General features: G+C 42.6%; 1 protein-coding gene across 2 annotated transcripts in view; it reads right to left on the minus strand.

Moving 5' to 3' along the window:
• The window catches only part of KATNA1 (katanin catalytic subunit A1), a 223,708-nt gene that overhangs the window by 42,666 nt on the left and 158,282 nt on the right, over nt 1-22,760 (minus strand). For both annotated transcript variants that reach the window (XM_086927296.1, XM_086927295.1), the window contains exon 9: nt 1,234-1,368. In XM_086927296.1, the coding sequence (XP_086783422.1) occupies nt 1,234-1,368 (135 nt within the window). The remainder of the gene's footprint in view (nt 1-1,233; nt 1,369-22,760) is intronic.

Here is a 22,760-nt window from a genome sequence, read left to right on the forward strand (position 1 = left end):
CTTTTTATGCAACTATTACATATCTAAAAGTACTTACCTTTAGAAACCTTTCTGTTGGATAAGTTTCACCTCTCAACAACTGTCTTTTTAAATATAGCGTCCATTGAAGCGTGGGTATGGAAAGGTTTTTGCATACAACTATCCTATTTTGTAAGAGCTGCTCTAAAGTGAAAAGTGTATACAGAATAGACAAACTGCAGGAGTAAAGATCACCTTTAATGCCTGTCTGTAATCTCCTTATCCACCAATGGTCCACAGGGGTGATGACAATCTGTATTCCCAAAGGATGAGGAGGAGCATTCTGCAGCTGTATCATTGCGGTTTTAACACCGCCAGAGGCGTACATATACACGAGTGGAGTCATTTTGCCTTTAGGTCCATCTTGTAAAGAAGATTTTCAGGGACAAGAATCTGGTGCAGAAGTGGCATACACTCCATCTTAAAAGGGATAACTCAAAACCCGAAGGTCACAGTCCAACTAGGATTCCAGCACTAGATAACTATATCCAAACATGTAAAGATGAAATCTGTCAAGAGTAATCATTGGGAGGGTTTTAACATCAAAAACATCTAAATGTTGAGGCAAACTTAATGGATGAGGACTCCATAACTGCAGATAGGAATATGAAAAATTGCACCTTTGCCCCTAATGGGCCAGAATGCGTGCAAGGAGGGGGTAACCAGGATTGATGGAAGGGAAAGATCACACCTCAGTTGCTTGGTGCGTTAGCCCCCAGTGGGTCCACAATGTCCCTTGAAAAAAAGGAACGTAGAAAAACAACAATAGCTGAACATACTATAGCCCTCTGAATATTTACCTCCCTTCAAAGCAACATCTTTCCATCTTAAAGATTATACCCATCTGACAGGAAAAATCACAAAAATGTAATTGTTCATAGGAGGCTCCAAGCCTGAGAGGATCATTGTGACAGGAAATTACCCCAAAGTGGAGCGATTTAGACTGCGTTCAAGCCTTTAATGAGGAGTGGTTTGGTGTGTAGGAAAAGATGCATCTTCATAAAAAAAGACAGGCAGAAAGTTCAATAAAGCAAAAATGTATGTATCATTGGATTTAAAAAAAAAGGAAAAGTCGGTAGGTCAGAGTTATGGCATTTTCACTATTAAGTGGAAAAAAAGACTGAGGACACAAAAGACTGAGGGCACAATTGCCACTGTGATGTATGCTGCAAAAAGTGTCCACAAGAAAGATACAAACATTCTAATTTAGGTTACCTGATGGTAAAGGAATGTAAATTCTTTTTTCGAGTCTCCGCCTAAGAGCCTCATCGATATCCCAGGGAAAGTTAGTTGCTGCAAGCACCATTACCATTCTTAAGGGATCATCATTTTCTGAAGTTCCTCCCACACCTAAAAGGAGAAAAGCAATACACTGACTTTGCAATTTGGGTTATAGATTTTATAGCATTACAACCACACACTCAGTTGGTGAGCTGCTACTTCAAGAGGAGGTCCTCAACTACTGGTAATTTACAGTGATTGTAATCCTTTCATTGACTTTATAGTAGTAGTATAACCACCATCAACCACACAGTGAGCAAATTATATATTCAAGAGATAATGACTGACTCGCATATTTTATTAAGCTTGGGTTTGCAAACTGCAGAACACTTTCAGGAACCCAATTTTACATATTATAACTATTTTTCATACAGTTGAATGGGCTGCACCTTTCAGTTTCCCAATCTACAGTACCTAGGGATCACCAGTTTGGCGCCAGAGTCCCACTGGTTCTATGGCCAATACACCTGAAAATGTAAATTATTTTAGATTTTTTACTTGAAACTGGTATGAGATGAATTTCTTGAAGGTTCGAGTAAAGTTTGTTTGTAAACACAAAAATATGAAAAAAGGGCTTTCTTTTTATGAATTTTCCCTCAACTTTCATCCTGTGACTCCCTGATAAACGATTTAAAAACTAAATAAATGTAACCAATTACAAAAATGAAAGAATGACCACCAGGAGGACCAAGCAACTTCTACCCCAAAAAGTGTTTTGTGAGTCGGGGGAGGAAGGGTTATGCAACAAAAATGCACATAAAGTTTTTTATTTCATTTCCTAAACAAACAATTGTTTAATTTGTGGGAAAATGGAACAACCCCATTTTCTGTTGATTTTATATAACTAAGAATAATGTAGTGGCGAGAGTTGGGGTTTGGGCTAGAGTGGGTGCAGTGTTTGTAGGTTTGATGTTGCTTGGCACACAAAGATGGTCCATTACACCGCTCCAACTTTCTGGTGAGCCCTAGATTACACTCTGTGTACTGGAAAAATCAATTATTGAACAGAGGGAGTTCCGAGAGTGAAGAATTTCCACCAACAGTGTTCAAAGCTCTGCTGGCTTGCCTTTTGAAGGAAGGACAAATATAGCCTCTAATAGGCAGAGCACACACAAACCTATATGACAGCACTGAAACTGCCAGTCTTTTTCATCATGCAGTGCAAAATAAAAAAAACATATAAGTTCGAAGGAAATGCAGTAGCATCATCACTACAGTTGCATCCTTTTTTTGCCAATTCGTATTGAAAACTGAGAGGTAGGAGGGTTGTTTATGGATTCAGAGAGAATGTCCATGTCATAGAAAAAACAGAAAATTTCCTTCATCATGGGATTCTCTCCAACAACCACAAACAGTGGAAGAGAACAGCAGGAGCAATTATTGTCATCTGTGGGGGGTTTCTACCAGTGGAGGACCAAGTATTTACTAAGCAACTAAGTTACGTGAGAAAACCTGATATACCAGGTTCTGTTCTGGAGTAAAAGTAAATACAGTAATGTTTAGCATGAACAAATCTCCAGATAGCAGCTCTACAAATGTCTGGTATCAGGGCAGCAAAAGTCGCTTTCCTCCCAGTAGAATTGGCCTTAGGTTTAAATGGAAGGGATATGTTGACCTTTTGGTAGTAAGTGGTTATGCAGTAAATTATCCATTTAGCTATGGTTTGTGTACAGAAGGAAACCTGGTGCAGACTACTCCATAATTGACAAACTGTATCGCTTGTCCAAAACCTTTGGTTTTATTAAGTAATATTTCAGAACTGTTTTCTGGAGCGATGTTTCTGCTGGAGATGAATGACCTGGAAAAAGTTGAAAAGGAAACTGCTTCAATGTGTACATCCAAAATGGCTTTGGGCAGAAGAGATGTGTTTTCAAGGAAACCTTGATACGGTGGAAAACCAAGTAAGGTTCCTTCCAAAAAACAGCTTGAAATCCCATCCACTGTTCTTCTCAATGTTAACGCTACACGAAAAGTGTCTTTCCACGAAAAAGGTTTCATATTAGACTGGTGCATGGGTTCAAATGTAAGGCCTCTTAATTTGGGAAGGACAATGATAAGTTCCCATGGTGAGAGACCTTATTGGAGGAAAAAGCTTTCATGCTCTCATTCCAATGGCCTGGTGAAAAATAAGGGCTGTGAATGACTTCTTATAAGCAGTGATAGCAGCAAAAATGCACATTTGTATCAGAACTGAAGGCCATATTGTGCTAATCAAAGAAGATAAGCAGTACGGTCTCCTATTGGCAATTCCTCAGGTCAACTTATTTCGCAAGTCTTAAAAAGCACATTGGCAAAAGAAATTAGTTGTCCAGGTACCAATGCTTTTTACTAAACTGAAAGAGTTCCTCAGAAGAAGCTGCTTCAGAACTGCTGTTGAACTCTTGCTTTTGAGTGGTTGCAAGACCTTGTTCACAGCCTCTTAAACTCCATATTGCACACCCCACTTAAGGAAGCATTACACACCACAGAAAGCCTAAGCAATCATTTGAAGGAATATGACCACATCCTAATGGAAATCCACTTGCTGCCTGTTTCAGCTGGCATCATCTTTAGTACTAGTTGCACCATCTAAAAAGCCAATTTAACAGGTATCCATGTCTGAGTGACATGTGTACCATCTTCATAGGCTCTAGGAATAGATGCAGTCAGCTCATCTTCACCCTGCAAAAAAGAAAAAACAAGGCAACCGGCCTTCACCTTTTATGCGCCCACAATCTGGAATGGTCCATTCCTACTCAGAGCACAGCTAACCCTCAAATCACTTGACTGTATTTGCCTCTGGTTCTGTACAGTGCTCTGCCGCCTTTCGTCTAGGTCTGTGCTACACAAATATGGCATGCATCCATACCATATTTTCTTCTTACATTTAATATTCCCTTTATAAAGCGCTTGGTTACACCACCGGTGTGTCCCAGCACTAGAAGCATACTATCATAAGGCAGAAAAAGGAAAGTCTAGAGTGACCACTCTGCTCATGGGAAGTGATTGGAGGACTTGACAATCTATTCCGGTTTGATGGTGGAGAAGCCAAGTCTTGTTTTTTTTGCGGAAGGTGGCTTCACATGAATACGTTCCAATGTCTGCTAACAATGTGTTCCAGTGTTTGGCGGCCAGGAATCTAAAGGAGTGTCTACCCATCCTTGCCTTATGTATTCTTGGTACAATGACCAGAGCCCTTCCTTTGGATCTACGGTCCCGGCTGGGTGTGTAGGCGGTTATCATTGCTTGGAGATACTGCACACCTTTTTTCGCCAGAATCTGTGGCAGTAGCACATTATCTTGAACAGTTCTCTTTTCTCTACAGGTAGCCAATGCAGGTGTGCCAGGGCTTTTGTTATAGATGTTCTTCTTGGGAATTTCATCACTAGGCGAGCTGCAGCATTTTGTATCAATTGCAGCTTCTTTAGCCCTTTTCTGATGAACCTAAATAGATAACATTGCCGTAGTCCATCTGGGAGGCGACCACCGCATGCACTATTGTTTTCCTTGCATTGTCGGATAATAGATAAAGGATCTTGCTCAGTACTTTCAGGGCCCGAAGCATTTATCCATCACTTTCCGGATTTGACTCTCAAATGTCAGTTTGGAGTCAAACCCCACTCCAAGGTTTTTAACTTCTACCTTTGGGGTTGGTAGTTGACCCACCGTCTCAGGCCACCAAGCAGATGTCCAAACAAATGGACTTTCCCATAATCAGCACCTCTGTTTTGTTACCATTGAGCGTCAGGCAATGGCTAGACATCCATCCTGCTACCGGCATGCACTGGAATTTGGTAGCCATAGTTTCTCTCGTTATAACTTAGAACACATAGCAATGAGACCAACATTTTTACTGCGAAGGGAAAACCCGGCAACACTACTTAAGGCTGAACCAGCAGTTTCTCTGAAGAGGAACAACTTTGGTACCATTTGTTGTAGTGGTCATTTATCATTGTTTAGAAACTGGGAAACAGAAGCACATGTGTACTTCAAATATCCTAGCCAAAGATAACCAATCAAAAAGCCACGACAATGAACGCCAAATTATGCCTAAAAGACTAGTAGATTTGGTACAATCTGAGCCGAGGGAGGACTCTATGGATTAGAAAGTATAACTTTTATAGACATGAGAGTGCCACCCCAAAAGGGGTTGGTACATAAACAGAGAGAAAAGGCCAGTCAGTTGCTCTTGATATTTTGAGATTGCAGATGCTGTTAGAGCAGCTGCATGCAAATAGCTTCATGTGTGGAGAGGCAAAGACCAAGCACAGCTGAAATTCAAATAGTTCTTACGCCAGCGAAGAGAGAGACGAGTGTGGTGTGCTCACTGCCCAAATGCAAAGACTACTTTGTAGAAGCTGGCTAGCCACACAGATGTGTACTGACCTAGCTTTGCATTTTAATTAGTAGCAAACAGTTTTAAGTTTGCTAATGTGTGTACTTGAAAGGATAAGGGAATGAGATCACTTGTGAACGCAGTCTTGTGCAAAGTGACACACACTAGTCCACTAGACAAGAGGGAAGAGCGCTCCTCGACTTGGGGATAGGATTCAGCTCATCTCACAGAGGACGTTTTTTTAACACGAAAAAGAAAAACTCAAAGACCACCTGCATTAGCCATGACGGTCAATAAGACAAGAACCACAAAAGATTCTCCCGTACACAATCTGAGGAGGTAACCCTAGGTGCTAGATTAACTCAAATATATATATTTTTTTAAACAAGTAAAATATATACAAATATTTGTATTCACACTGAGGAAGGCCCAGTGTAGCAGGGCCCAAAAAGGTATAAAAGCCCAGAGAGAACTAGTAAACAGAAGCCACTGGATCAACCCACTATCAGAACCCCAGGAGCCAGCACATCTTACAGAATGTTACACACTTCCACACAGAGTTGGCGTCAACCAAAAACTGAAGAGCGGAAGGTTCAGAAGAACTACAGAGAAGTCAGTCTCTGAGGGACAATCAAAATGGTCATGATGGTGTGATAGAAAAAGATCAATCGGAGTTTTATGAGGGGTATGGAACCTTAAAGGCACTGCTTGATGTAGTCAACAAGAGATGAGTGAGGGCTCTTTGCTAGGTATCATTCGAACCGTCTTTGGTTAGTTCTTCTCTTTTCCAGGTCAACTGATTACAGTTAGTCTCAATTATAATTTAATTAATATCTTCATCTGCAAAGTAACTAAAAAGTTGGGAACTAGAATAAGGGATATTTGTGATCTTTGATGTGTCTGTAGGAACAGCAATGTGAGGAAGAGAGTAACAGAGTCTCTTGGAAGGACCATGACCAGATGCATTGTGCTTCCAGGACTCAACACATTTTTGCTGCACTGATTGTTTGATAAAAGTTGATCATTCCTTTTTGAACACCGCTTTGAAATGTTTGTTTTACACTATTGGAAGATCTTTGCATTTATCAAGAGGATTTCAGCTTCCCATATAACTTCTGCATTTCTCCATGCACATCTTCACTAGTTTTATGGAGAAGGGTTGCAAATACCATGGGCACAAACGCACCACAGGTCTATCTTGAGCTTTGGGAGAAACGTCTCAAAAACCACAAATGTGCCATACACATGTGTGATTGCTTCCGGGTCAACTTCTTCACTTTATATTGTGACTTTATGAAGGGGCCATTTCATGTACAAGATACACTATGAAAGGCAAGCCACATGCAACTGCGTAATACTGACTGCTGTCCCTTTCAAGTGTAGTAGATGATATTTCTGCATGTTTAGGAACAAAAAACTGTCTTTGCCAAAGGAACATTTTTAGAGTGTTCATGAACCCCAACATTTCCTTGTCAAGGGGTGGGCTATCTGATTTGCTCAGGTTCCCTGGACTAATTTTCCTGATCACTTAAGGAAAGTCTGGCAACAGTGGAAAGGCATAAAGTGAAAGGATTTACCAACTCATTGGAAACACGGACACAAAAGAGTAAGGATTGCATTATTCCTTATGGCAAAGAAGTCGATTACTGGGAAACTAGCACTCTTGAAATTTTGCTTACAGCCTGTTTGTGCACCTATACATCGGTAGATGAACTGTAGAAATCAGAACACTATGTAAACATCGGGAATGGAGACTAACCGCTTCACTACAGAGAAGGGAAAGTCTCACCCATCCTCTATCCGCTGTGGCAGGTATGAAGTACCTTTATTCTTTTTCCTTGTAGGTTCACTTGTGCTTGAACTTTCACACCTCTTCTGTCTGCCCTCCTTAGTCATTATTCTTGCCAAAAGGTCGAAACTACTACCAGAGGGTAAGGCATGTCAGTAGGAGGTTGTGTCGCTTGTGGATGGTTGGACTTTCTGGATGAGTTTGAAGCAAATCTTCTGCCATTGGTATGGGTGGACACTCATTGGGTGAGGATTCTGCTGTCTGCAGCAAACAAGCAATGTTTTAAAGCTACATGAAAGATCAGCTTTTGCAGCCCTTGGCAGCCCTGACCCACATAGACATTGGAGTATCACCTCCTCACATCAGAAGCTTCTAAATGTGGCCCTACCGAACAAGCTGAATTTCTCAATGTTGAAATGGATGCTAACAATAAATTGTTCCTCAATATCAAGCGATAGACTCATAACCTAGACATCGAGTAGTGGGAGACCCATGATAACCTTGATGTTGAGCACGCCAACATCAAATGTCTGGACATAGAATGCCTAGATGTCAACGGGAAGTAGAAGCCTTGGTGATCTAAGGGAAGGTCTGAGAGACTCTGTCACACCCAAGGCAGATGAACTAGTTAAAGGTTTCTCTAGCCCTACAGAAGCTGGTGAGCCTAGACAATACTTACCCTCTCCCTGGTTGGCTATGAGGTTCAATCCCAAACTGTCTCCAAGTCTTCTGTAAGGCATCTCTTGCCATATTGTTCACCTTTGTATGGAGATAGAGTATATCCCTCAATTTATTGTTTCAGGCCTAGGACCATACAACATACAAAATCAAACCTAAAAGCATTATGTTAATTAACACAAATTATAAAAACAAGTTAAAACACAAGCTTTTATATTAAAATAATATATATGACGTCTGAAAGGCTCTAGCGAGGACGTTTTCTTAAGTTCAGGTTGGATCTAGTTAGTGCTCTTGCACAGGAGATTGAGAACCACCCTCCTAGGCAAAAGAGAGATGTCAGTTCGGAGATAGTGACAAAGCCTCACTGCACTTTTTTGTGTTGTAAGTCAAGAACAACGACTGAGGGATCAGCCTTCTTAATTTCAGGATATGTGTTTATACAATAAGCATGACGTGAAGCACAGTCTCTTGGCCACCCAGCTTGCACGTACCATGATCTGTGCCCGATAAGGCTTGAACATTTGCTGGAATAAGTCAAGTGTGGCAAAATAACTAGTCGGAATTTCAGTTACAAGGCTCATCTCTTAGCCGGAATATAAGCGCATAAGTAAGTTCATAATTAATTCACGGCTAGAGGCCCAAATATGCATTCTTAAGTTGGCTACCCTTCAAGGCCCATTATGCCCTGGTGCAGACTAAGGGTGACTTATTAACAACTTTAGAACTGTCCCAAAACACGGAGTTGGGATCAGTCCAATATTCAAGCATTTCTATATTATTTAAAATAGCAGCACTATGATCAGGCCACAGCAGCTTAGTTCAGCCTCGGTTTTCCAAAAAGTTGGAGGGCTCTAATGTATATTTTTGGCAGGTTTTTAAAAATGCTGCAAGTCTAATTTCTTCGTAATTCAGCAGCATAGGTAGCAGGCGTCAGGACGTTTGCTTTATAGGCACTGATGACTTGCAAACAAGGTCCTGCGCCAAACTGATTATTGCTTCTGAACTTCATCTCATCAGGAATGTATGCTGCGAAACCAATACCAAGCAAGATAACTTCTCATCAAGTTCTATTTCTATATAATGAAAGTGTTTACTTTTTCTAATTGGACTCCCAGGATTATAAAAATCGATCTGAGATACAGTATGTAAGGTAGATGTAATAATGATGGAATAAGTTGCAGACCTGAGGATTTCCGGTGTGGCTTTTTTTTTTTATACCGACAATGATTGCATTTTTAATCATCAATGCAAATCACAACAGGATAGAAATTTAAGCATATGAAAGCTGAGGTATTGCTAGCGCTCTAATATCGAAGGACAGCTAAACACATTCTGTTACATCGTTCCCTATGCGGTTCCATAATACAGCATACAAAACCAAAAAGAGAAAAAGAAAATGGACCCCTCTCCATCACACCCTGAGCCCTGCAAATCATAGTTCCTTGCTCTTAGTACCAGTCTTCATACCAGTTAAATTTGGGCAAAATGAAGAGCATAAAAACTGCCTAGATTGGAGAAACCAACTGGTATTCGGATTCGGCCAAACCATCCAAACATTGAAAATTCCATCTGTATGAGAGTCCTTCCCACATCGATTTGACAAAGCAACAACTGTATGATTCAGCCAAAGATTTAGTTCTCCCCCGCATTTTATATCAGAGCATAAAGAGATTCAATACATTAAATCTGGGAGGACATATTGCAGAAGGGACGCCCCTTGTTCTAACACCCAGTGACGCAACTGTGTACTGGGATTTTTTCCCCTTCTGTTAGGTTAAAGTTCCTACTAAACTTCCCAAAGGGTTTAATTACACCACTATAAAAAAGGTCCTACATAATGCAGTCCACATCCTGCCAGGTTTAGAAGAGGCCTGGTTGCAAGGCCGGAGTGCCTTCAGGGAGCAACATACCTTTTGGTTTCCTTTTAAGGTTCCACAAAAAGGACCCCACCACTACCCATGTGCAACCAGATATTCTGACACCCTAATTACTCCACTCTGCAACCTAACTGTTAACTGTGCAGCCCAAAACAGAACTTCAGGTGAGGTAATACTAGCCTGTCCCTATCTCTAGGTCAGCATGTCATTTTATAGGAAATCTAACTTCTGCTCCCCACCTGACATGAATTTTATCAGTGCGCTTTTGGAACATGTAAACAAAAACAAAAAAAGTCTCATGGATGTTAATTATAGGCGCCTGACAAAGATACAGCACTTTTGGAAGTAAAGCCATTTCACAAGAGTTAACTCTGCCTAATCAGGAAATGGGGAGTGCCTTGCATATATGTACAAATGCCTTAAATGCAGACAGCAGAGGAGACAACTTGGCACTATACAAATCTCCAAGGTCAGTGGTAATTTTAACACTCCAGTATTTAATGGACTTTGAGGCAGTGCGCCACTAGGTTCATCTGCTCAGCGTGTCTACCTCAGTTTGGGGAAGGATGAGGTTAAATATTTTGGATTTAAAATCAATTTAGTTTAAATCTAGAGACTGCTTCATTACCAGTAACTGCTCTTGCAGACCCAACAGTGAGGTTGCCGGCCTGGAAAGCATTAACAGAATACAGTCTGCAAATAGCATCACCTTATGTAGTTCCCGGACAAATTTAAACACTGTATTTCCCCATCCTCACAAAACACCTTACCAACTCTACTACTGTAAGCACACAAAGGGAATACGAATGGCTCTCTTCAAGGGTAGGGTGCAGGACAGCTCTCAATTTAAGGCTATTCTAGGTGTTGCTTGTTGGTATGTAAACAGAATCACAGCAGTGAATTTCAGCACAAATTCAGACTTTTCTATTGTTTGGACCATAAAACTTCAGTTCATCCGATTGAAGACTTTCTCTGCCTCTGTCACCAGAACTGATGGTATAGCGTTTTAGCACTTTTTGACCAGGTACACGACTCTTATACATGTTATGTGTCTGGTGGCAATTTTAGATACATCCGAAAAGATCAGGGTGCATCAAGTATGGATAAATATCTTTCAGTTATGTCGCTAGAATTTTAGAATAGATTTTAACATCCAAATCGATAAGTGCGATGAGGGTATAGGAGGCTCAAAGTTGGCCGTATTTTCCTCGTTTGTGGACGAGGGAGACAATCGCCTCTGACAAAATTGGTGGGAATCCTGCACCTTAAAAACAAACAAGAAAAGCATTAAATAGTTCAGTGAGGTGCAGGAGTAACAGAGGAGATAACGTTTTGTAGAATCCCCCTGTAAACCCACCAGGTCCGGGAACTGAATGGAAATCTTAACATCATCTTCTGTTATGGGGGATTGAAGAGATTGCCTCTGATGCTCAGGTTATGTGCTAGCGAATAGCATCTCATCTGAATGAAAAGTCATTTAGAATTTGTAAAATGATGATCGGTGATTAGCAGTAGTCAGCATCACTGGACTGGTGCCAAATGCTTTGGCATAGCCTTTCTCTTGTTTTTGTCGGTATTGTCATGTCCGATATTCTCCCACTATATTGTCCTGCACGTATTGCATGTTTTGTTTAATCGTACGAGAGACATTACACCAGGTTTATTTCTAAGGCCCTCAATTCACCCCCAAGTGCTGTTTCAACCCAGGGAAGGGGGCCACCATATTGTTTACCTTCGTTGCCTTCAAGTCCTGCTTTAATTGATCTTTATAGAGGTGCAGCATCTTCCGTAGATTTACCTTTAGCTAAATACAGTGACCGTGGAGGACTGACTTAAAGGCATCCCACAGGTTCAACCTGGATGCCTCCAGCCATCGTTTTCCTGGAATTAAGTACAGATTTGAGTCCGCATCTTTCTTCAGGATCGAATCATGTAAAAACAAGCATTGACATAGCCAATAAGTCTTGCCTTGGAGTCCTTATACGTGTTTAGCCATGCAACGGTTGATGTTGCACCAAGGATATTGTTCTGCATAACTAAATACTTATAAGGTCCCAAAAGCGAGACCTATTGGCTATGCCAAAGCTTGGTTACATAGTAACTGTGGAGTATCAGCTACGTCCTACTCCCAAATAGACAGCTAGCATGTCAACCGACCAGAGAGAGCGAAAGAGAGAGAGAGAGAGCGCAAAAGAGAGAGAGAGCGCAAAAGAGAGAGAGAGAGAGCAAAAGAGAGAGAGAGAGCAAAAGGGAGAGAGAGCGAAAGAGGGAGAGAGCGAAAGAGGGAGAGAGCGAAAGAGGGAGAGAGCGAAAGAGGGAGAGAGCGAAAGAGGGAGAGAGCGAAAGAGGGAGAGAGCGAAAGAGGGCGAGAGCGAAAGAGAGCGGAAGAGAGAGAGCGGAAGAGAGAGAGAGCGCGGAAGAGAGAGAGAGCGGAAGAGAGAGAGAGCGGAAGAGAGAGAGAGCGGAAGAGAGAGAGAGCGGAAGAGAGAGAGAGCAGAAGAGAGAGCGAAAGAGAGAGCGAAAGAGAGCGAAAGAGAGCGAAAGAGAGCAAGAGAGAAAGAGCGAAAGAGAGCGAAAGAGAGCAAGAGAGCAAGAGAGCAAGAGAGAAAGAGAGAAAGAGAGCGAGATTTAGAGAGCGAGATTTAGAGAGCGAGATTTAGAGAGCGAGATTTAGAGAGCGAGATTTAGAGAGCGAGATTTAGAGAGCGAGATTTAGAGAGCGAGATTTAGAGAGCGAGATTTAGAGAGCGAGATTTAAAGAGCGAGATTTAAAGAGCGAGATTTAGAGAGAGGGAGAGATTCAGAGAAAAAGATTTAAAGAGATTTAGAGAGAAAGAGAAAGATTTAGAGTGAGATTTAGAGGGCGATTAGAGAGATTAGACTGATTTAGAGAGACACCCGAGGATGCAGAAAGTGGAAATGAGTACTCTGGCTGAGACGAGATCAGGGACAGGTGTGAGAATGAAAACAGGGGGGCAGTAGTGGTTGAAGGAAGGAGGCGGGGGGTGAGTGGGTGTTCGGCGGTAGAGGGTCACACAGAGGAGTAAACGTCAAGGGGCAGGAAAGCGCAATAGAAACGCTACATACAATACACTGCAAGGTGGTGACAGACATTCGAAGAGAAGAGCCTGGAGAGAGCCAGAGAAGGCAGGGGGCCTGCCCAGAGGTCTGGGGGGCAGAGATGCAGGAGGGTACAAAGGAGATTTGTGGGGAGAAGGACCTCCTGGCACAGAAATGGGGAGGAGGGCAGCGCCAATGGTGGTTGCTATTTTCCATCAAATTATGCAGAATCAACATGTCTGCCTTTGCCGCAGATATCAGTGCCTATCTTTAAGAACCTTGAAAGTGTCCAGTCATTGAGAGCTAGACAACTAAACCCCCAGTGGGGCATCATCATTGAAATTTCATTTTCAAGGTCATATAACAACCATAACTCAAATAACAGTCTATATGAACACATTTTTACCTATTAGTACATCCACTGAAGTATATGATTATGTCAAAACATTAAGGTACCACTGCAAATTCCATCTTAGATAAGATACAATATGTAAGGACTGCCATGTGACCACTTAGGCAGTAAATAAACTTCATCCAGGTCACAGACTGATCCAGAGGACCACGACAAGGGATTCCATTTCGACTGAAGAAGCATCCAGAAAGACCGACGTATTCTATTCTGCCTTCCCTAACTGGTACCAAGATTGCGTTCTCTAATATAATCTCAGCCTTGTGCTCAAAAACAGCTGTCCAAGGTATTGCAAATAGACAACAAACAAGCACTGGCGTTGCCAATAGGTCTCGCAGTAGGAAAGTTGGAGCTATTGGTTTTGTAAATGAAAAAGCCCTTTATGTTTTTAAAATGAAAAAGAAATAAAAGGCATTGGTATTTGCAATTGTAATGGCTCCAACTTTCCTACTGCGAGACCTATTGGCTGTGTGAGTGGCGTTGCGAGTGGCGTAGCGTGTGCGAGTGGCGTAGCGTGTGCGAGTGGCGTAGCGTGTGCGAGTGGCGTTGCGTGTGCGAGTGGCGTTGCGTGTGCGAGTGGCGTTGCGTGGGTGAGTGGCGTTGCGTGGGTGAGTGGCGTTGCGTGGGGGAGTGGCGTTGCGTGGGTGAGTGGGGTTGCGTGGGTGAGTGGGGTTGCGTGGGTGAGTGGGGTTGCGTGGGTGAGTGGGGATGAGTGGGGTTGCGTGGATTAGTGGGGTTGCGTGGGTGAGTGGGGTTGCGTGGGTGAGTGTGGTGTTGCGTGGGTGATAGTGGGCTTGCATGGGTGATTTCCCTTTTAATGAATATTTATTTTTTTAATCATGGTGAGCTGGCCACAGACATGTAGCCCCTAAGCACCGACCATACCCTTGTATATAACCCCCAGCAATTAAGGTTGTTGCAGGGTTAAAAACAACTCATGCAGCATAAACACAGGCAGGGCAAAACAGTGGTTTCACAGCAGAATCGGCAGTCTGAAAACCGTAGCAAGGCACAGGGTTTGGGGGACGGGCAAGCAATGAAGAGACAGGAAACAAATGAAATGGGGGAGGTAGGGCAGGAACGATTGGAAAGCTCGCAGAGGAGGAGATAAAAGCTGCAAATGCAGTAAAAGAGTGATAGATAGCAAATACAACTTTGCTCAGGGTACTTTATCAATATGCGAGGAACATCTTTATTGTTGTAAAAATAAACCAGTATCTTAAGTCAATGTTGGGTATGTGAGACAATGGAAACAAATTCAGCTGGCACACCGAATGGTAAATTGATTATTTTTTTTATGTGGAAAATGCACAAAATAATTTAGGCAGCAGTTTGGGACGGAAAGATGTACGACAACTCCTCAGGTAACAAACCGGTAGTGAAGTGAATATTACAGTACATTTGCTTGTGATTAAATTGTCGTATGAAAATGGATTAAAAAAGGGAGATAAACAGAGACAACACTTTACATGCAACTAGCCTTTGGAGTGAAAGAAGGTCGTTTCAGCGGTACAACACAGAGAAGAAGGGCAATAAAAATGGCAATTTTAGTTTTTAATTAAAAAAAATCACTTCAGATCATAAGCAACTAAAGTTCGAACATTTTTAATTAAAAGAATAGAAAAAAAGCCATAGGGAATTCAAAATATCAGCGAGGTGATTTTAACCTTTCCAACAACTGTAGTCCGTGAACATGTGAATGTAGGTAACCAAAAAAGACAAGAGGAAAATAAAACAAAGCAAATTAACATTAACAAAGCCAATATATGTGGCTTTTGTGTAGTGCACACACATAGGGGCACATATGCTGATACAAACGTACAGAGAGCATGCACACAGGCCAACTAAACACATGTAAGCCCTTGCATGTATGCCAGCATATTATTACCACACATGCGCCAAGCATGAGGAGTGAAAGAAAAAGATAACTAAGAGCAGCACGAGGCACACAAGGCTATGGAGCCGCAGACAACAAGATGGCGTGCACCAAGGGATGCGTGGTGAAGAGCATAATAAAATGTCCATGGGGAGTACGGGGCGATGCGTGTCAGGAGTGCACTGGATTCTGCACTACTACATGTGTGGCGGATACGGGGTGTAATTTTTTATCACTTGAGCAAGCGAGTGAAACACATATCTGTCGTAAGCTGCAGACGAAAGGTCAGATAAAGAATGGCAGGATATTTTGCCCCTTTCAGTCCTCCACTGACCCGGACCCCACTGCCCATTAAGCATTGAAGATTATAGTTCCCGATCCCATACCTTTATTTTCACACTTCGACCGCTGCCGTTTCAGGGAAAGAAAAGATCTTCTATCGATGCTCTTTTCAGTGCGCTGCTGCGTGTGTGAACGTTTTTATTTCGCGCAATGGGGCCAGGATTTCATACCAACTGTTAAGGCAACCATAGTCAAACCGATGTCAAGCAGGATTACTCTGATGAGCTAAACGTGATCGCAAATCTGCACGAAACAGAGATGCTTCTTGTTCAATCCCAAATTCAACTCACTGATTTCCCGAGCAATTTAAAAAAAAAACGCGGTCTTCCTGGCGCCACAACCTCTGGCAGAACAAGCAAAAGCCGGATGGGGGCGGGAGAGCCTGGTGGGGAGATGCGCGGAGGGAAGACGGATGGGGGTGGGAGAGCGGGACATCTCATTACAGCTTTGTTAATTAATGTTCTGTTGTTACTGTGAGAGCTAGACGTTCTAGTCCGATCAGTTGGCCGTGATCTGGCGAGGAGAGAGGTCACGCTCGACTATGAAGCACAATAAAGTTATCTACTTCAAAATCTATGAGTTTCAGGATAGCAATCAGGACAAAAAAGTAAAGACGAAGAGTGGCGAGAGACGGCTGACAACCACGTAAGATTTAGGAGAGTGTCTGCGCCTTCTTGGTATATCAAACAAAGTGCAGAGCAGTGGATAATTTAAGCTCAAAGTAATGCGAGTAATACAGCATGAGGAAGGTGAAAGGCAGCGACGCGACAAGCAAAAGCCGGAATGGGGGCGGGAATGCTAGCGAGGGGAGGCAGGCAGATTAGGAGAGAAGCCGGATGGTGGCGGGAGAGCCTGGGAATGCGAGAGGCTGGGCTTGCGAGAGGCTGGGCTGCAATCAGGACAAAAAAGTAAAGACGAAGAGTGGCGAGAGACGGCTGACAACCATGTAAGATTTAGGAGGGAGGCAACGACGAGAAAGGAGGCATGGTTTAGACAGAGCGGAACTGAAGTGCTGGTGGGCAGAAAGGACGGCCATGCGAGGTGGGAGGAGATTGAGGCGTCCGCAGCTCTAGTGTGGCAGGCAGATGGCGGAGGGAAGCTGGATGGGGGCGGGAATGCGAGCGAGGGGAGGCGGATTAGGAGGGAAGCCGGATGGGGGCGGGAGAGCCTGGTGGGGGGGGGGGGGGGCGTGCCTGTGGGAGGGTGATTGAGAAATGTTGCGGCGGATTAGGAGGGAAGCCTGATGGGGGCGGGAGAGCCGGGTGGGGGGGCGTGCCTGTGGGAGGGTGATCGAGAAATGTTGCCGATGCGCGTGCATGTTTAATCACGTGGTTCACGTGAACTGCATGAAAACCGCGGGGCTGAAAGCCCTTTGGTTTCATGATGTTTTCGCCACTTGAATTCTCGCTCCGCTCGATGCGCTTGCGCACATCGATAGGTCGCGAGACCTAAAAAACCTTTGTCCAAGTAAGCGCACCACATCCGAAACTCAAGCTTATAATTTATTCATCTACCAGAGTTAGCATTGCGCTTAAATAGCACAGAGATGATTGAAAGGCTATAAATTGTGATGCTACAATATTTTTCCCAGTTTTCACAGTTATTGAAAAGCTTAGATGCTTTTTATTAACTACTGTTATGTTACCATTATTGTGTGCCCTAGACCCCTGTATTTTAAAATAAACTGTTAAACTAAATGTTTAAAAACATATTCCGTTTCCAGTGATCTGGAGTGTGTAAATCATTACTAAACAAGTTTAGTTTACCACTGCTCTCCTGTTAATACCCCAAAAGCATTCACACCGTATCATTTATATATTGGGTGGGGTCCTGCTGGGCTGCAATCACCCATCTTTCACATTCAGCACTGCTTCCTGAGCTAGTAGGCTGGATTAAGTTTACTTGTGTCATCTTTGGGTGTGAAAACAAACTTAAAAGGGCTGAGCCAGATTCGGTTTATGCAACACCAGATGTAGTGTAGCCAGCCTGGCAATTTGTTGCAGGTCATGGTTCTATCCCACCAGAAGACATTCTGCATTGGAAAATCTGAAACCACGGTTACCAGAATAAAAATCAATTCCAACCAATAGCATCAAATCTCTTTGATTCCGTGTCATGAGAAATAAAGTGGGATGTATACTTTGCAAAAAAATAAAAAAACTTGGCCACTTTACTCCAGGTGTTCAAATAGGCAATCAAAAATGTCGAGTCATTGGGTGCCAGTTTGTATTTCAGTGCTGACAGTTTCTTACCCATGAGGCGGAGGACATTTTCTTCTCACACCATGAGCCCAAGAAATAACTTGTTAAATAGAAGTATGGGTTCAACTGCTGCCCACCTTGCAGTATTCAAGTCAGTCTGTTTTACTTCAGAGGCAGACAGAAAGACCTCTGATGGCTATGTAGTCTACATTACTTCCTCAAATCAAGATTCCTTCAAAGGTGCAGCATGGGGGAGTACACATTAGGGATAACAATGCTTCTTGCCTTTCACAGCTTCAGTAAATAGTGTGGGAGGGTCGATTACTAGTAAAATTTATACACTTCTGAGAGACTTAATTGAAAGTAATGGTCAATCATCATTCTGAAGCATCTTCATAAAATGCAAGTGCTCTCTCTGGATAGTGTGCGTAGAAAGGATTTGTGCAACACTGCTAAGTCAGCTAGGATGCGGAAGACCTGTTTCGAAGTTTGGAATGATGAGTACTTGCAAAAACAGTGCCACAAACAGGCAGAGGCTGAAGAGATGCCCGTTCCAGTTGAAGCTGTGGTCAGTTCCAAAAACATTATCCTTAACACAGATGCAAGAGTAGAACCTCTGCCCCTTGGTTTAACGCTACACTAAAAGACCTGAAACTTGTGTGTAAACAGGCTGAGAGGAGATGGAGGCGAGTTTACAAGGAGACATACAGTTTGCTGTGAAAACAACAAATTGTGGAGTATAAGAATGAGATTAGAAGGTCTAATGCAGACTACTTCTCCTTCATATTTGTAATGCCTCTAATAGCTCTAGAAGCATTTTTAATATTCTGAATAGTGTCACCAGCCCTGACTGCTCTAGGAATGTAATAGCTCCCTCAAGAACTCTGAGAACCTGGCTAGGTTCTTCCAGGAAAAGATCCAGCCGATTATTGATGATCTTGACGGTGGCCAGCAAGCAGCTGGGAACATAGTCTGAGGCTAGGAGCAATAGTGCTCCTGCGGTGGGTGATTCGGAGGGTGTGGATAATGGCCCTGTTTGTCAGGTTCCTGAACTATCTGAGTTCATGCCTTTAACGGCGGAGGACTTCAGAAGATTGGCACAGGGTGTAGCAGGGTTTCCGTTCTCCCACAGAACTGTGCATAGAGATCTAGAACCTCAGTGAGTTAGGATGATCCAAAAACTCATCTCAGTGTCAGAAATCTCGTTACCTAGCTAGCTACAGTGTCTCATGGATCATTATGGAATGATACATGTATTAGACAAACCAGAACATGATCTTTAGAATACCTCAGGAGTCGTGGAACACATGAACACTCTTTCGTTATATAATCATTTCAAACCAAAACTGAGAGTCAAAGAACACAAGTGCAAGTTTGAAATATTTATTATTCAATGCAAAGTTCTCAAACGCAGTATCTTGTATAATACCAAAATGCAGATTATAAAAATCAGAGTCAGCAGCATAGTCACTAATCCATAATAAGCAAAAGGTGCTAGCATGTTATTATGCAATTTCTATAGAAATCTGTATCACCTATATTTCGCGCACCCTATCTAGCATATTATATTATATCTAAGAAGGTCTCATCCGGGTTTTAGCAGGGCGGCCCCATACCTCTCAATGTCAGTAGGAGCAGTTCACATCAACCGCTACCAGCTCTCTTCATGCGCAGCACCAAGTGTCTGCGTTCATTCCGTGTAACTCTATCTTAAACCCGCGTAGAGCCCAAAATGTTGGCATCAACATTATTTGTGTTATGTCTAATGTGGTGCGAGGATCAAGCCTCCCAGCAACCTTGTGTTAGGTTAATTTCAGAGTGTGCAGCTCTCAGTGTGCAGACAGTTGTACCAAGTGTACCAGGCAAAGCTGATAGCATAGAAATAACATATTATTCTCAAATAAACCACCTCACCGCTTCTAGGGTGAAGGCGACAACAACAAGTATGTGTCGTGTGCAAAACTGAAGCCGAAGGAAAAAAGGCTGTTTAAACATGTAATGCACTCATGCTAACTTAACACAATATATGTAACGAAGTATCCATATGACACCCCCCCATTGGTCCGAGCACCGTCAAACATAAGGGAAAAGGCAATACTAAATCAGATACAAAGATTGAAAGCAAAGTTCAATAATCTCAAGCTAAAATAAGCTAAAAATATGTATGAATGTATATGTATGAATGCCTACAGTGGCCTCAAGTCTAAAAATAAAACAAAACTTTCGAACTAAAAGTCATTCGCCAGGTCTCAAAAATATGAAAGTTAGACCAGGTCGCATCAATCCAAATGTCTGTAAGAGAAAAAACAAGGCACTTATCCAATATCCAAAGTCATGTGCCACAATGACGTTATCCTCAGCGACATCACGTGATTGAATTCTCCATCAGCTGAACACACTCCAGCTCTCCAATTCAGCGAAGAGAAAGTCATATTTCACAACAAAGCACTCCTCCCAGGTATGTCATGAATGGAAAGTATATGCAAAGAAAGTTGCAACAGCCTCCAGTATGAAATCACTGCCATCATCCGAAAATAGTTCAGCCATCCAATTCAGCAATGGAAAAGAACATACGTGCTCCTCCAGCATCGGATCCTCCTGTAACGCCAGAGGACAACTCGGTGGGTTCACCAGATCGCTGTGTGTCAGAAAGGCATCCGCCGCTGCAGAGATCTCCCATTGGCCCAGAACTCCATTTATTGCTGCCAAGGCCATAACTCTCTCGCCAGAACAGATCAACTCATGAGCCACCACGGGACGCATTAGCTGATCAAAATCGACGTCAGGAGCATTCCTCAAGCATAGGCACAAATCAATGGCCCAATCGAACTCGCAGTTCAGGCAGTGAAACACAGGTTGGACACACGTGAAGTCGGTGAACCGAAATGACAATCTATAGGCCGTGCTTAATGCTGCAAGCGGCAATGTTCCATAGTAACTGAGCATTCGATTACGGCACAGTGTCAGGAGGCGTTGAACGGCGTCTTGTGCAGGATGGGCATCCATGTTTTATGAAGAAAAATACCAACAGAATGCCAGCGGCTACAGCCAATAGCACAGGTAGTCCACCAAACAAACTCGAAAAAATAGTATGAAAAAACGTGGGAATGATACCAAAAACCTTCTCAAACGTAGTCACGAGGCCACTGCTCACTAACTTGAAAAAATGTGCCAGCCCAGTCGTTGAAGAAGCATTAAAAATCTGGTGTACCAGCTCGCAGAAATGAAACGGCAAATCAGTATTTAAAAGCGCCTGCACCTCTGTGCGGGTGTTGGCTATGTGAAGGACATAAGTTTCCCGGGCCGAACTCAGGGTCACTTGTTTTTGAGACAAAAGGGCCCTTATTCTGCTTAAACCATTGAATTTTGCTTCCAAGGTTAGAATCCGTGGCCAGATGGAGACATCTGAAGAACCATGCGTGGGTGGGTATAGAACATTCTTGCAGCACACTACACGCTCTGATACAGTTACCACATATGCCACACCAATTAATAAACCACAACATAACTCGTTGTTTAAAAGTAAATAACTACCATTAGCTAACAATGTGAATGTGGGAACCACTGCTGGAACTGGCGTGCCTTTCAAAACACATGCTAAATTTGGGCGGTCCTGATTACAAGAACCGTGTAACTGAATGTGTCTGCATATTAATGAATGGTCAGGTGACTGTGTGCATTCCTCACCATTAAGATTTACTTCTTTCCCATCCTTCAGACATCTGTATGTGTATGGTAATGACCATGTCTCATGTAGGAATGCATTGCCTAGTGGTTCATATCGTCCTATAGCAATATATCGCATACAGTTAGTAAATTTATATAAAGGAAATGGTAATGTAATTAAACCATGAATAAGCCACGTGGCAGTAGTGGTTTCAGCAACAGAAAAAGGCAAGGATTCTAGCTTCTCAATATGTAACATAGAAAATGATGCATCACGCATTGAAAGCATGCGTTGTTTTTCAGTAAGATTAAAAGGGGCAAAAAGTGATGAAACGTTCAATGCGGTCCAGGGAACTCGACCAGCCTTAATTGTCTGTAGAGTCCAGGCAAACTGCATTACAGAACGCAATTGATTTTGACCATGGTATAACGTGGACACTTCATCATGTACAATATCAACAACAGAAGAAACAATATTATCCAATGTGTAAATTCTGGAAGAAAGCGTGTTAATACTGTTATCGACCACTGCAAGCACTTTTTCCAAATTGGCTTGATCAATAGCCCTCAGGCGTTTAGCTGCTTCGACTCGTGAAAATTTCCAAATTTCATTGTAAATAGCATAAATAAAGCGTTTAGACCTACCCATAGTCGGGCCTTTTATAAAATCATTTAACTCTATGTTCTCATTCAACTGGGACAGATGCAGTTTAACTGCAGTTAAAGTGGAATGTTGTAACCAGTTCTGACACAATTTGCCTACTGAATAAGTTGTAACAGTGTGATCTGAGTCAAACCTGGGATCTGGCCTGATGCGTGTAAAACCTTCAGACAAACCCAAAAAACGACGTTGGCAAGAATCAGAGCTTCTCTGCCATAAAAGCCACCCATCTGGATCAAAACTGGAAATATTAAAGGAGGAATTCTGCAAAAGTGCTTGTATCTCACTTATGGACAATGTAGTGAAATTACTCCAACCTGAATATTCTTCCAAATCAGGGATAGTAGGGTTATTTAATTTTTTAGATGTAGCCAATCCAAAACATGTTGTTTGGGAAATAGTCGAGTTTAAAAACAACATGTGATTCGGGATGAGACATGCACGATGCAAAGCCTCAGTGCCTTGTACCTGCCAATCTTTGGTACCCCAAACCGATTTAAGGTCAACAGCCTCCTTCCATAACTCATAGCCCTCCACAGATAACCTTTCTAGAAAGGACTTTGAATACAACAATTTTGTGTCAG

Source organism: Lissotriton vulgaris, chromosome 6 (assembly GCF_964263255.1).
Source record: "Lissotriton vulgaris chromosome 6, aLisVul1.2, whole genome shotgun sequence".
Classification (NCBI taxonomy): domain Eukaryota; kingdom Metazoa; phylum Chordata; class Amphibia; order Caudata; family Salamandridae; genus Lissotriton; species Lissotriton vulgaris.